Source organism: Hylobates moloch, unplaced genomic scaffold (assembly GCF_009828535.3).
Source record: "Hylobates moloch isolate HMO894 unplaced genomic scaffold, HMol_V3 SCAFFOLD_4, whole genome shotgun sequence".
NCBI lineage: Eukaryota > Metazoa > Chordata > Mammalia > Primates > Hylobatidae > Hylobates > Hylobates moloch.
The window spans coordinates 36496418-36510682 of NW_026652279.1; the positions used below are offsets into that span (position 1 = coordinate 36496418).

Sequence of the window (14265 nt, forward strand, 5' to 3'; positions counted from 1 at the left end):
GGGGTTGGAAATGGGTGGTGAGAGGTGGTTTCGTGGAAGTGGAGAAATAACTAAACCAAGGCTGATTCGTCATTCTAGCACAGTCTTCATGGAAAGGTATTAATATTTTAAACACCTTGAAGTCATATGCTACTTGTTCCATCCTCCCAGACTATGACTGTGTTTATGGTACTTCATGTTAAATAACTTCCAGCTGTCCCTATGTGTGATTCTCTTTCTCTTCCTTGGCCATTTCCTTCAAGGTATCTTGGCCTCTGCCAAACTTACCTTTTAAACTTCCGATATGGTAGTTTCCCCTATGGGAAAACTATGGAAGTTTCAGCACCATCACCCTAACGCAACTTTTGTGAAGACAGTATGAGGGTTAAGCCTGATTGCTAGATCACGAAATGGCTGAAAGAGGACACAGCAGAGTAAACGCATGCAGAGTAATTTGAGACCTTACAGAAGATGGCTGAGAGCAGTTTTGTGCATTGTCGGGGGTGGCGGGGAAGGGGAGAGTATACACACAGTCTAGTAATATTTGTGTAAAAAATAGGGTTTTCTTTTTTTGTGGATTGTTTTATGTTTTTTTTGGTGGGGGGAGGGGGATGGAGTCTTGCTCTGTGGCCCAGGCTGGAATGGGATGGCATGATCATAGCTCACTGCAGCCTTGTACTTCTGGGCTCAAGTGATCCTCTTGCTTCAGCCTCCTGAGTAGGTGGGACTACAGGCATGTGCCACCATGTCCAGTTATGTTCATTACGTTGTGTAGAGACAGGGTCTTGGTATGTTTCCCAGGCTTGCTGTTGAACTCCTGGTCTCAAGTGATCACTCTACCTCAGACTAAAAATATCCTTTAAGAAAGTACTTCCAAGGCAGTACTTTGGAAGTGCTTCCAAGGCAGCATATCCAAATGGGACAGCTTTAAATGAACTGTGTGTTTTTTGTTGAGGATGATTGTGAGACAGTAGAGCTGTAGTTTGATAACATTCTATAGGCTGCATGGGCAAATAAGGGGCAGCGAAATAAGCAGACGACTTGAGAGGATTAAATCACTGTTCTGCCTTGATCTATCTGTGTAGTCTTGTTCAAGTCACATATTTTTCTGAGCCTCAACTTTTTCATCTGCAAAATAAGGATAATAAATGCCTATATGAATTGCTGTGAATGTCAAATCACTTGAGATAATTTGTAAACTGTAAGGTACTAAATACATACCCTATTCAGATTATTTATTTTCTTAAGGGAGTCTCGCTCTGTTGCCCAGGCGGAGTGCAGTGGCATGATCATAGCTCAATCTCAAACTCCTGGGCTCTAGAGATTCTCTTGCCTCAGCCTCCTGAATATCTGAGACTTCAGGCTTGCTCCACTATGTCTAGCTAATATTTGTTTTATTTTTTATAGAGACAGGGTTTTTTTGTTTGTTTGTTTATGCTACCCAGGCTGATCTCGAACTCCTGGACTGAAGCAGTCCTCCCGCCTTGGCCTCCCAAAGTGTTGGGATTACAGGTGTGATTACACTGTGCCCAGCCTATCCAGATTTTGAAGTGGCACAAAAGCAAGATAGAGCAGAGTTGGACAAGTGTATTTACTGTATTTACTGTATTCAGTAAATACAGATTACCAAAGTATTTGGAATCTGGAGGGGGTGGGGTGGGAGATGAATAAGAAAATTAAAAAACAAACAATCTGGGGTAGATTGTATTTTCCATATGCTCTTCTTACAATATGATGTTGGGATTCCTTCAAAAGGAGTTAGGGTCTATGTTACCTCCCATTGAGCCTGAGTGGACCTTTTTAAGTGCCCCAACCAATAGGAGAAATGGTAGAAATGACACTACATGACTTTGTGGGCTAGGTCCTAAATTCAATAGAGAGCCTGGCTTCCTCACAATTGGAAGCCTCATTTCATGTAAAGCAGAACATATAATAACTTTCACTTGCATTCAATTTTATCTTTCAAAAGACTGAAGAAGATATGAGAGTCTGTCTGGATTTAATTGACCAACAAGGAATAACTAGTTAGTGAGGCAGACATGATAGGAATTTTGTAAATAAGTGGTTACTTAACATAATTTGTGTTCACTGGCAAATGGAATAGAGGGTATTATAAAGCACATGCCCTAAACCTTAGGAACACATAATTCAAAAAGCTTCATTAAAAATCTGACTCCAGCCTGGGCAACATACAGAGACCCCCATCTCTCAAAAAAACTTTTAAAAATCACCCAAGTGTGATGGTGCACACCTAAAGTCCCAGCAACTCAGGAGGCCGAGATGGGAGGATCACGAGCTCAGGAGGTTGGGGCTGCAGTGAGCCGTGATCGTGCCACTGCACTCCACCCTGGGTGTCAGAGTGAGACCCTGTCTCAAAAAAAGGTATGATTTCACTATCACATACACTCAACGGGATGGAACATTCTGGATGAAGTCTAAACAACACTGACATACATTGCCACAAATGAGAAACAATAAGCAGAAGTGTCATCCTACAAAAGTAAGGGAATATACGGAGGTGGAATTCCCCACTTTCTCACTCCTAAGCTATTGGTTAATCATGAATGGGAACCTGGCTGACCCATGAGACAAAAGCAAAATTATGGACAATGAGGTTAGGATGTTGGAACCACTTTTTTCTCTCTTCTTTTTTTTCTCTTACATTATTTTTCTTTCACTATTTCTGTTCCTTCTTTGCTATTCTTTTTTTTTCTTTCTTTCTCCTGAGTGTCTATACCATAATCACAGGTATACATCCAATAGAAACAACCAGCAGATGGTATGTGATGAGATTTGAAGCCCTGCCTCTCATGCAGGTTAGGCTTATTTGTTTTTTTAGTATTCATATTTCAGTAACATTCAAAACTAAATTGATATCAGGAGAAGCTTGTGAGACCCCCTGGATTAGTTTGTAAGCTTCTTAAAGGCATTAAGTTCAGAGAGCATAAAGCTACCTCACACAATGAGCAAGTGTGAATGAATAAACAGTGCTAGGGGGTACAGGAGGCATTTGGAGGGCTATTTGAAGGTATTAGAAGTATGGTGGAGATTCAATGGCGTCAAGATGATGCTATGATCCAGGGGCCTGGAAATGCCAGAATTCTGCAGTCAACTACAACTTGCACTTGCCATAACCTTCCAAAAAAAAAAAAAAAAAAAATTCCCTAAACTGGCACACAACAATCAATGGTCATTTCCCAAACCCTAGTGTAGAAATGAGGTAGAGGATGTGGCTGGAACTATAAGGCCTCTAGAGCCACTTCCTTCCCCTTGGCACCTTACCACCTCACGCTGACCAGGGCATCTCAGTATATGAGAATCAGGTGAATAAGGAGTAGGATGGCCAGGACTCATCAGTGAGCAGGTGGGCCCCAGCCCTTTTCTCACTGCTCCAGTTGCATAGGAGCAAAGAAAGGAAGAAGCAAAAGAGACATGTCCACATGTGAGGCTTAGTAATGGAAAATGCTCACTGCTGGATGGGGTTCAGTAAGTATTCTGTGATCTGATCAATCAGGCCACTCCTGGAGGGCAGGGCTTGTGAATATTTCTCAAATTCTTTGGAGCCCTCCCTCCCTTTACAACTACCACAACCCGAACCACCTTCAGGTCTTGCCTGGGTTTCTGTAAGTTCCTGTACATGCACTCTTCTTGGCCTCTGGTTCTTGCTCCACATAACAGCCATGCATCAGAAGCTTCCCAGTTGTTACTTGGAGAAACATGGCATTCCTTACCTTGGCCCTGTGAGGTCATCTGCTGCCCATAGCCCCCGCCTTTCCTACAGTAAGCCTGTCATCCTCTCTGCTCTTCCACCACTGGACTGCTTTCAGCTTCAGTTACTTGGTCATGCCCTCTTGGGCTACAAAGGCACTATTTTCTCTCTACATTCTATTAAACCACCTACTCCCACACCATGCGTCCCTTGGATTTCAGCCCTAGCATCACTTTCCCAGAAAAGCTTATCCTGATTTTCCTGATTAGGTCACATTAACCATTTCAGAATCTCTCATCACTCTGTACGGTTTCTCTAGCTTCTAGATGGCTGTTTGTAATGTGTGAGAATTTGATGAATGTCTGTCTTGCCTGCCTGTCCAGAGCGGTCTTGCTTCCCACTGTGTGTTCTGTGTTGGCCACAGTCCTTGGTGAGCAACAGATGTTTGATGAATGTGGTTGAAGGAGGGGATGCAGGCCCCCTGAGCTATATCCAAGGATGGAAAGAGAAGGTTGCTGGTCCTGCAGAAGAACCACTGCAAGGGAGTTTGAGGCTCTGGATAACCGCAGTAAGACCAGAAAACTGGACATGTGATTTTCAAAATGGGAGGGAAAATAGTGGATTGTGAAAACAAGAGATAGCTGATCTAGATTTCAGTCTCCAGTAAAATTCTAGAATGTTCATAACCACTCTGCCAGGTAGGTTCGGCAGGTCTTAATCATTAACTCCATGCTACAAGTAAGAAAATGGAAGCTTAGACACATTGGAGACCGTGGGCAAGGTCATACAGTGAAGAGGGAGAACCAGGTCTCAGATCCGGACCTGACTTCTCTCATCTGCACTCTAGACAGCCTGTCACTGGGTCGGCCGTAGATGATATTTGAGTAAAAGCTAATGCTAATCACTATGTCGTCACAGTGTAGTGAGGCTGCCACTGTCATCATAAAATAATCTGGACCCTGTTTCTCAGGCTCCTTTCTGCAGCTACATTTTGTTTTGTGCTCCCAACAGGTCCTAGCCCATGACAGATGCCAGGTGGCTGATAGAGACAGGATGACTTTCTCTTGTCAGGGCAAACCCCCAGAATCAACAAATAGCCTAGATCCTGGAGGAGAGACCTACCCAACAGCAGCTGAACACCTGACACCAGGAAAGCTGCAGCCCCTCCCTCTCCACTCAGTCTTACCAGGGAAGCCAGAGGAAGAGACTGGCCCGCCCCAACTTCCCTGGGAGCCAGGCTCTCTCAGCCTGTGTGAGGGGCTTGTGCTTTGTTCGGGCCTGTGTCTCCCGAGTCACCCCCTCCCAGCTCCCCGGAATACTGGGTGGCCCTCTGGCAGGACACCCTTTTGGGCCTGGGGCTCTTGGAAGTGCATTTCAAAGTCCATGAAGAAGAAAAATCTTTCTCTATTTTATCTCTTCATCTGGATTAAAGAGGCTGCACTGTGCAGAGGAGAGAGCCTGGCATTGGAATGAGACCTAGGTTCCAATCTCGGCTCCACCCTCAGAGCCGGCAAACCCTTGTGAGTGTGTGCAGAATTCCTGTGATTTTTTTTTAAATACACAGGCTTGCCTTAGGGAGGTGCATCACAATGACCAACTAAAACATATATATGCAGTTTATATAATTACTCTCTTTAAATAGTAAATTACTTGTGCTGCCTCAGTAATATATCCACCTTCTCCCTGTCAGTGAAAATTGTAACTACAATAAGACACCACTGCCAACAAGATGTATTCCATCTCTCAGGTGTTTTGAAGAGGGGAAAAAATACTATTGGGCTAGAAATCTCATGATTTTCAAACCTTGGCTGAGCATTAGAATCATCTGAGAAGTTTAAAGAAAATGCTGATTTCCAGGCCCCACCCCAGACCAATTAAGTAATTAAGTCAGAATATCTGGAGGTGGGTCCCCCAGGTATTGGTATTTTCTGAAACCACCCCTAGGTGATTGTAAAATGTGCACCACACTAGGTGGGCAACCTCTCAAGGCACTTTTGACTGTGGTTCCAGGGCCTAGGCTATGAGATACATTATGTTTTTGTGTACATACCTATTCACATCATGACTTAATGTTTTCAACCTGCTTTCCCATTCCTATTCTGGTTGGCCTTTTCAGAGCCCTGATCCCTCTCCAGGATTCAGACTTTCTGACAAATGATGCTATCTTTCAGGTTATGATTTTGTTGCCAGCCTTCACACAGATGGCATTTCTCAGTGCCAGCCACTGGAAGGAAAGAGGTGAGGGAGCATCTAGCCTCTCAAAGTGCTGGGATTACAGGCATGAGCCACGACGCCTGGCCTTAAATTCACCTTTTCTTCTATTCAGTAACAACTCAAGGTCAAGGTGAAGCACACGATAGTGAGCCTATTGCTTTGTGTGTCTCACCCAGCTCAGGCAGGTGGATCAGCTGAGCTCGGGAGTTCGAGACCAGCCTGGCCAACATGGTGAAACCCCATCTTTACTAAAAATGCAAAATTACCTGGGCGTGGTGGTGCATGCCTGTAATTCCAGCTACTCGGGAGGCTGAGGCAGGAGAATCGCTTGAACCCAGGAGGTGGAGGTTGCCATGAGCCGAGATTGTGCCATTGTACTCCAGCCTGGGCAACAAAAGCAAAACTCTGTCTCAAAAAAAAAAAGTGAGTTTAATAACAATATTATTCTTTTTTAATATATAACTGGGCTTCAAAAACAGTGAATTCAAACAATGAAATAAATAGAAATACTTTGAAAGGAAATAATTTTTTTTTTTTTAACCTTGGTTGGATGCTCTAGGTATTCACTATCACTGCATAACAGATTACCCCAAACCTTAGTGGCTTACAACAACAATTTATTTTCTCTTATGGGTTCTGTGAGTCAGGAATTCAGACAGAGCCCAGCAAGCACAGCTTGTGTTTGCTCTACAATGCCTGGAGTCTCCGCGGCGGGGCTGGAATCTGCAGGCTTGTTTCACTCACATGTCCAGTGGTTGACACTGGCTATTGGCTGGAACACCAACACGTGGCCTCTCCATGTGGCTTCCTCACAACATGGTGGCTGGATCCCAAGGGTCAGTGCACTGACAGTGAGGAAGCCAGGCTCCCTATTGCCTTTAGGACCTAGCCCACAAAGTCATGTAGTGTCATTTCTACCATTTCTCCTGTTGGCTGGGGCACTTAAAAAGGTCCACTCAGGCTCAATGGGAGGTAACAGAGACCCTAACTCCTTTTGAAGGAATCCCAACATCATACTGTAATTAGAGCGTATGGGAAATACAATCTACCCCACATTGTTTGTTTTTTAATTTTCTTATTCATCTCCCACCCCACCCCCTCCAGATTCCAAAGTAACGTATGCTCATTGCAAGAAAAAAAAATTAAATAAAAATCCAGAATTGACTGGTTTGGCGGCTCACGCCTATAATCCCAGCACTTTGGGAGGCTGAGGCAGGAGAATTGCCCGAGACCAGCCTGGGCAACAAAGTGAGACCCTGTCTCTACCAGAACAACAACAAAAATTCAGAATTTATATACCAAAGTGTGTACTCACTATCTCAATCCCTCCCTGGAGATAACCACTATTAACAGATTGATGTGTACTTTTCTTTTCTTTCTTTCTTTCTTTTCTTTCTTTCTTTCTTTCTTTCTTTCTTTCTTTCTTTCTTTCTTTCTTTCTTTCTTTCTTTTTTTCCTTCCTTCCTTCCTTTCTTTCTCTCTCTCTCTCTCTTTCTTTCTTTCTTTCTTTCTTTCTTTCTTTCTTTCTTTCTTTCTTTCTTTCTTTTCTTTCTTTTCTTTTTTTGAGACGGAGTTTTGTTCTTGTTGCCCAGGCTGGAGTGCAATGGCGCGATCTCGGCTCACCACAACCTCTGCCTCCCTGGTTCAAGCGATTCTCCTGCCTCAGCCTCCAGAGTAGCTGGAATTACAGGCACGCACCACCATGCCCGGCTAATGTTTTTGTATTTTTAGTAAAGACGGAGTTTTTCCATGTTGGTCAGGCTGGTCTTGAACTCTCAACCTCAATCCAACTGCCTCAGCCTCCCAAAGTGCTGGGATTACAGACGTGAGCCACCGCGCCTGGCCGTATTTTTCTATACAAACCATATATATATATGTATGTATGTGTGTATGTGTATACACTGCTTTTTTAAAAAACAACACTATACATTATTCTTTGACATGCTGTGTTTATTCATTATTACGTGATGAACAGAGTTCCATGTTAGCATGTACAGAAATACTTAATTCTTTGTTTCTTTTTTTTTTTTTTTTTGAAATGGAGTCTCGCTCTGCCACCCAGGGTGGAGTGCAGTGGCACCATCTCAGCGCATTGCAACTTCCGCCTCCCAGGTTCAAGCAATTCTTGTGCCTCAGCCTCCCGAGTAGCTGGGATTACAGGCACGTGCCATGATACCTAGCTAATTTGTTTTGTATTTTTATTGGAAATGAGGTTTTTAGGCCGAGGCAGGTGGGTCACCTGAAGTCAGGATTTCGAGACAACCCTGGCCAACATGAGGAAACCCCGTCTCTACTAAAAATACAAAAATTAGCTGGGTGTGGTGGCTGGCGCTTGTAATCCCAGCTACTCGGGAGGCTGACGGAGGGGAATCACTTGAACCTGGCAGGCAGAGGTTGTGGTGAGCCAAGATCATGCCACTGTACTCCAGCCTGGCAACAGAGTGAGACTCCGTCTCAAAAAAAAAAAAAAAGAAATGGGGTTTTTATTTTTTGTATTTTTATTAAAAATGTTGGCGAGGCAGCTGGGCACAGTGGCTCATGGCTGTAATCCCAGCACTTTGGGAGGTTGAGGGGGGCAGATCACGAAGTCAGGAGTTCGAGACCAGCCTGGCCAACATGGTGAAACCCCATCTCTACTAAAAATACAAAAATTAGCTGGACGTAGTGGCAGGTGCCTGTAATCCCAGCTACTCAGGAGGCTGAGGCAGGAGAATCGTTGGAACCCAGGAGGCAGAGGTTGCAGTGAGCTGAGATCATGCCATTGCACTCCATCCAGAGCAACAGGGCGAGGCGCCGTCTCAAAAAAAAAAACAAACAAACAAAACAAAAACAAATGTTAGCCAGGCTGGTCTCAAACTCCTGACCTCAGGTGATCCGCCGGCCTCAGCCTCTCAAAGTGCTAGGATTATAGGCCTGAGCCACTGCAGCCAGCCCAGAAACACCTAATTATTTCTAATGCCAGCTGTCATAGTATGGCTGTGCTATAACTTATCTAAGCAGTCTTCTGTTGATGGACATTTAGGTTGTTCTCATTGTTTAAAGTATTACAAAGTAATGATGCAACAAACGTGCTTTTACTAGTTCATGTAGGGCAGTATCTTAAAAATGGCAATGTTTAAAGGATATGCAGGATACTATCTCTCTCTCTCTCTGTCTCTCTCTTTTTTTTTTTTTTTTTTTTTGACAGAATCTTACTCTGTCGCCCAGGCTGGAGTGCAGTGGCATGATCTCAGCTCACTGCAACCTCTACCTCCCAGGTTCAAGCAATTCTCCTGTCTTAGCCTCCCGAATCACAGGTGCCTACCATCACACCTGGCTAAATTTTCTATTTTTAGTAGAGACAGTTTTTCACCATGTTGGCCAGGCTGGTCTCGAACTCCTGACCTCAGATGATCTACCTGCCTCAGCCTCCCAAAGTTCTGGGATTACAGGTGCAAGCCACCTCGCCCAGCCAGGATACTATTTTTCAACACGAGTTTTTTTGTTTGTTTGTTTGTTTAAGGTTAGTGTCATTGTTATAAGAAAAATCTACATTAAGCAGGATACATATATATTTTTCTTTGCAAAGGGCAGGTTTTTCTAGCCTTAACACGAAGAAAATAAACAACTATATTTGTTCCTGGGTTTAGAAGATGCTTATAAGCTTTGAAGGGAACTTCTCATTTATTTAGAAAGTGACGAGTGACAGGAAGTAGGTGGTTATAAAGCGAAAGGTGGATTTCCTTTTCTAAAGTTTTTAACTCAGGCTGATATGGAATTGAATGCAGATTTTTCAAAATTCATGTTGACACTTAGAGGGAGACTCATCGGAAGGTGACAGCGAACAGGAAACCAGCTTGAGGCAAAAAAAAAAAAAAAAGAGAAGTGTCATGAATGACCCACCAAAAGTGAATAAGAAAAATGATTCTGCTGGTCATTCTGATGAATCTATGGAAATACAGTCAGCCCTTCATATCTGTGGATTTGACCAATGGCAGGTCAAAAATATTTGGTTAAAAAAAAAAAAAGCATGGTTGCAGCTCTACTGAACATGTACAAAGTTTTCTTCTTGTCATTATTCCCTAAACAATACAGTATAACAGCAATTTACATAGTATTTTTTTGTTTGTTTGTTTTTAAGACGGGATCTCACTCTGTCACTCAGGCTTTAATGTAGTGGTATGATCATGGCTCACTAGAGCCTCAACCTCCTGAGCTCAGGCAGTCCTCCCACCTCAGCCTCCCAAGTAGGTGGGACTACACGCATGCACCACCATGCCCAGCTAATTTTTAAATTTTCTTTTGTAGGGAGAAGAATAGGCTCTCACCATGTTGCCCAAGCTGGTCTCGAATTCCTGGGCTCACGTGATCCTCTCACCTTGTCTTCCCAAAGTGCTGGGATTACAGGTGTGAGCTACTGTGCCTGGCCTTGAATTAGGTATTGTAAGTAATCTGGAGATGACTTAAAGTATGTGGGAGGATGTGTGTAGGTTAAATGCAAATGCTACATCATTTTATATCAGGGACTTAAGCATCTATGGATTTTGGTATTGGTCAGGGAGCCTGGAACTAATCTCCTGCAAATGCCAAGGAGTGACTGACTGCATAATGGATTCTAGTAACGTGACTGTGTCAACCTGTCCGCCTATTCATCCTTTGTTCACAGATGGTTAATCTGTAATTTTGGGGGGTCTTTTTTTCTGGCAGAGATGGGTTATTAAAAATTTCTTTGCTGGGAATGAAATTCTGACACATGCTACAACATGGATGAACCTTGACGAAATTATGCTGAGTGAAGTAAGCCAGACACAAAAGGACAAGTATTGTATGAGTCTACTTACATGAAATACACAAAATAGGTAAATCCCTAGAGACAGGAAGTAGATGAGGGGAGTTACCTCTCAGGGTAGATGAAACAGGGAGTTAGTGCTTAGTGGGTACAGAGTTTCTATTGGGGACGATGAAAGTTTTGGAAATAGCGGTGATGGTTGGACAATATTGTGTGTGATTAATACCACTGAACTGTACACTTAAAATGGTAAAAATGGCAAATATGATGTTCTATATCTTCGCACACGTCTTTGCTGGAGCAGAAGCGAGAGGTTAGGTTCTGTCAGTGTTCCCATGGCTTAGCCTTCCCTTTTGTTTTTAAAAGAACAACCTCTATTTTTAGAGATTTTCACACAAAGGCTTGTGGGCGTGGGAAGTTCTCACAGCTGCCCTCCTGTTTCTCAGAAGCCCACATGGAAGCCTCTCAAGTTATTTAAGGTTTAGGAAATATGCCAGATTGGGAATGGAGATAATTTAATCTCTCTGTATGTTAATTTAGGGGTTTTTTTTTCTGCAACATGAGGCCCTGGAAACCTTACTTCACCCCTAGGAAAGGCAGTTCTGGGTCTTGCTGAAGGGGGTAAGGGTAATTCACCCCTACACAGCATGCCCAGAGCACTTTCCTGGCAAAAGCAGTTCCACACCCTCAGAGTCTGGGGTCACCTGATCACGCAGCCAGGCACACACGGAGACCCCCGGTACCAGATGCTTCTCCGCATCTGCCCAGGGGTCTGCGGGTTTCCCTGCACTCCGGGCTTATCCCGGGCTTTCTCAGTCCTGCGTGCAGTGCTCACAGCCATTCCTCAGAGCCGCACAGGGTAGGCTCCTGTCCCTACCCCCCGGTCCCGGGGCTGGGCATCTCCGCTGGTGGCACTGTCGAGGGGGGAGCGGCAGTGGCTGGTCACGTCGAGCCTGTGGGCTTGCGGCCCCTACTCCCTGTTTTCCCCCAGCCCTGCCCCTACCCAGGTGAAGGTTCTTGTCCAGGTAGGCGCGAAGGCCCGACCCTTGCGGAGGGAAAGCCTCTGCAGCGCCCCCTCTCCACCTGGGCCCGAGACTCCCGCTGCTGGCGCGGTAGGGGTGCCCCCGCCGGGACGGGACAGCTGGGACCCGCGCAGCCGAGCCGGGGCAGCCACGTGGCGGCGGGGCGGGGACCGAGCGGGCCGGGCGCTGGGAGCTGGCTGTCCCAGGAGCAGGTGAGGGCGGAAGGGCTGTTGGGGGTGGAGAGGGTGGTCTCGGGACAGTTCCTCTCCCCGGCCTGCAGTTAGGAGCCAGGCCTGGGATCACCTTTGCCCCCACCTCCCAGCCCAGGTGGATCCTTCCCTACCGCCGGTCACCTGCGCGCCGGCACACGGGCCTGGCCCGGGTACTTGGGGTGGGGGTTCGCGTCTGCGTGGGGTGCCAAGGGGCCCGGGTCCCAGCCCTGCCCAGACGTGAGGGTAGGGGCTCCGCGGAGAAGCGGGCTCTGCGGAGCGGCGGGAAGGGCAGGCGGAGGCCTGGGGTCCCTTGCTTTGTGCGGCGCGGGCAGCCGGGGACACCCGGGTGCGCTGGCCCCCTACCTATCACCCGGCGTTTGGCAGGACTGCAGCCCACCAAGTCCCCCAGCCTTCCCAGCTTCCCACTGGGCTAACCCTGCTCCCCCAACCCTCCACTCAGTGCTCCGGGCGCCTTCCCTCCTCGCCAGTGCTGGCTGCTGTCCTTAGTCGCCTTCTTCCCAGGACGATCAGCTCTACCCCTCCCCCTTGCTCTCTTCCCCCGCCTTCCTCCTTCTTCCAAAGGGTCCTGAGCCCCGTCTACCTTGCAGCACTGTGCTGGGGAGAGATGCCACACAGATCAAGGGGACAAACTCCCTCCTCCCCTCAAGGAAAGCCAGGTCCAGCGCGAAGGGGAGGGTGCCTGGGGGTGGGTTGAGGAGCTGCCCTAGTCCTGTCCAGCCTTTTCTCACCCACCCTCTTCACTCTGCTACCCTTCTCCGGCCCTGCTCCAGAAGGGCCCCAAAACAGCCTCCTCATGGCACCTCTCCCCTCTGCTGAGGGCGCAGCTACATTCACTCACCATCTGCAGCCAGGTTTAGTGCGTCATGATGCCCTCCTCCTGGAGAGAGGGCTTCACGAGGCACTTGAAAGTGGGAGAGGAGTGTGACTCTGTGTCCTCAGGGGCTGGGCAGCCAGGCAGCTGGCTCTGACCCTCACATATTTAAGGAGCTCAGGGAAGGAGAGAGCTGGGAGTGCCTGAGGCTCTAAGGCAGCAAGGTTTGAGCACAGGTGGGCTCTGAAGGACCAGCGGGATCTACTTGGGTACCAAAAAGGTAACCTGGCCAAGTTTCTAGATGAGGTAGACAAGGTTTCTTCCTCAGCCAGGGCCTCGCCTGGTAGTTTGAACAATTCTAGTAGAGGGAAAGGATGGACAACAAGGGGAGAGGAGAGGAGGAGCCAGCCTGACCAAGGATGCTGTTGCCTTCCAGAGCAGTCTCCTTGTCCAGATCACCAGGATCCCTGTTTGCTGGAGAATGACCCAGATGTCCCAGGTGCAGGAGCTCTTCCATGAGGCAGCCCAGCAGGTAGGCTCAGGATGTGCCAGGGTCTGTGATGGAGGCCTGTGAGCACGGGGATCCCCAGACAGTGGGCTGGATGCAAACATTACAGTGCACCCTTTAGATGTAATTAACTCCAAAGTCTATTTTGGTCATCCAGTTTAATGAGAAAATATTATAGCCAAAATGTTATAGCCATTATTAACTGTTCATACACAGAAAACCTTTGGCATTATTTGTGGTGGATTTTGAATCCTGGGATCCCCCACAACTCCAAACTCCATCCTGAGAGGTCTTCCACGGCAGTCACAGTGAGGACTCAGATAATATGAACTCATTTTAATTCTGAATCAAACCAATGTAAGAAGGTAAATTTATTTCTGAAAAAACTCTTATGTTCTGAAGCCAAAAGGATTTCTGGATGCCCTGGTGTTTGCTGTTTTTTTTTTTTTTTTCCTTTTTTTTCTTTATCTTCTCCCTGCTGAGCATTAGTTACATGCGTTCCATAGATAAGGAATTGAAGTGGCTCTACCCAGAAATGGAGAGCTGATCCCTTAAGAAATAATAATAATAATAAGCCATACTAAGGTGTTTATCCAGAAACTATGTGCACCCAGGGTCTTTGCCATCCATGATCACTCAACATGAAGTTTTCACCATCCCTTGGGCTTTTCTGTCCTGCTTTCTAGAGAGGGGCAGTAGGGTTTCCCAGCCTTATAACAGGGGAACAATCCCCACCAGAGGGGAGAGAACCAACGTGAAAAAGAAACCCAGATAGAAAATGTGAGGCCCAGCAATTCCCAAAGGAGAGACAAATAAGACATTCTGGGATCTCCCCTGTGATAGCATCTGTTCCTCTCTCCTCTGTTTAAAACCTTCAGTGTCTCCTCATGTGCACTACTAAGGGCTCAAACTCTTCAGCCTCAGCCCTACACAGTCTGACCCCATCTGAGTCTCAAGTCGAGTTCCCCACATCTTCTTCCTGCCACACCTTCCAGCAGAACCACACCATTCCCCAGAGCTT

General features: G+C 46.4%; 1 protein-coding gene across 1 annotated transcript in view; it reads left to right on the plus strand.

The window, feature by feature from the left end:
• The first annotated feature begins 283 nt into the window (after positions 1 to 283).
• Positions 284 to 14265, plus strand: part of SLC12A8 (solute carrier family 12 member 8) — a 147322-nt gene continuing 133340 nt past the window's right edge. Inside the window, exons 1-6 of the mRNA XM_032149947.2 lie at positions 284 to 355; positions 4113 to 4256; positions 4700 to 4940; positions 5860 to 5926; positions 11439 to 11904; positions 13173 to 13268. Of these exons, the coding sequence (XP_032005838.2) occupies positions 284 to 355; positions 4113 to 4256; positions 4700 to 4940; positions 5860 to 5926; positions 11439 to 11904; positions 13173 to 13268 (1086 nt within the window). The remainder of the gene's footprint in view (positions 356 to 4112; positions 4257 to 4699; positions 4941 to 5859; positions 5927 to 11438; positions 11905 to 13172; positions 13269 to 14265) is intronic.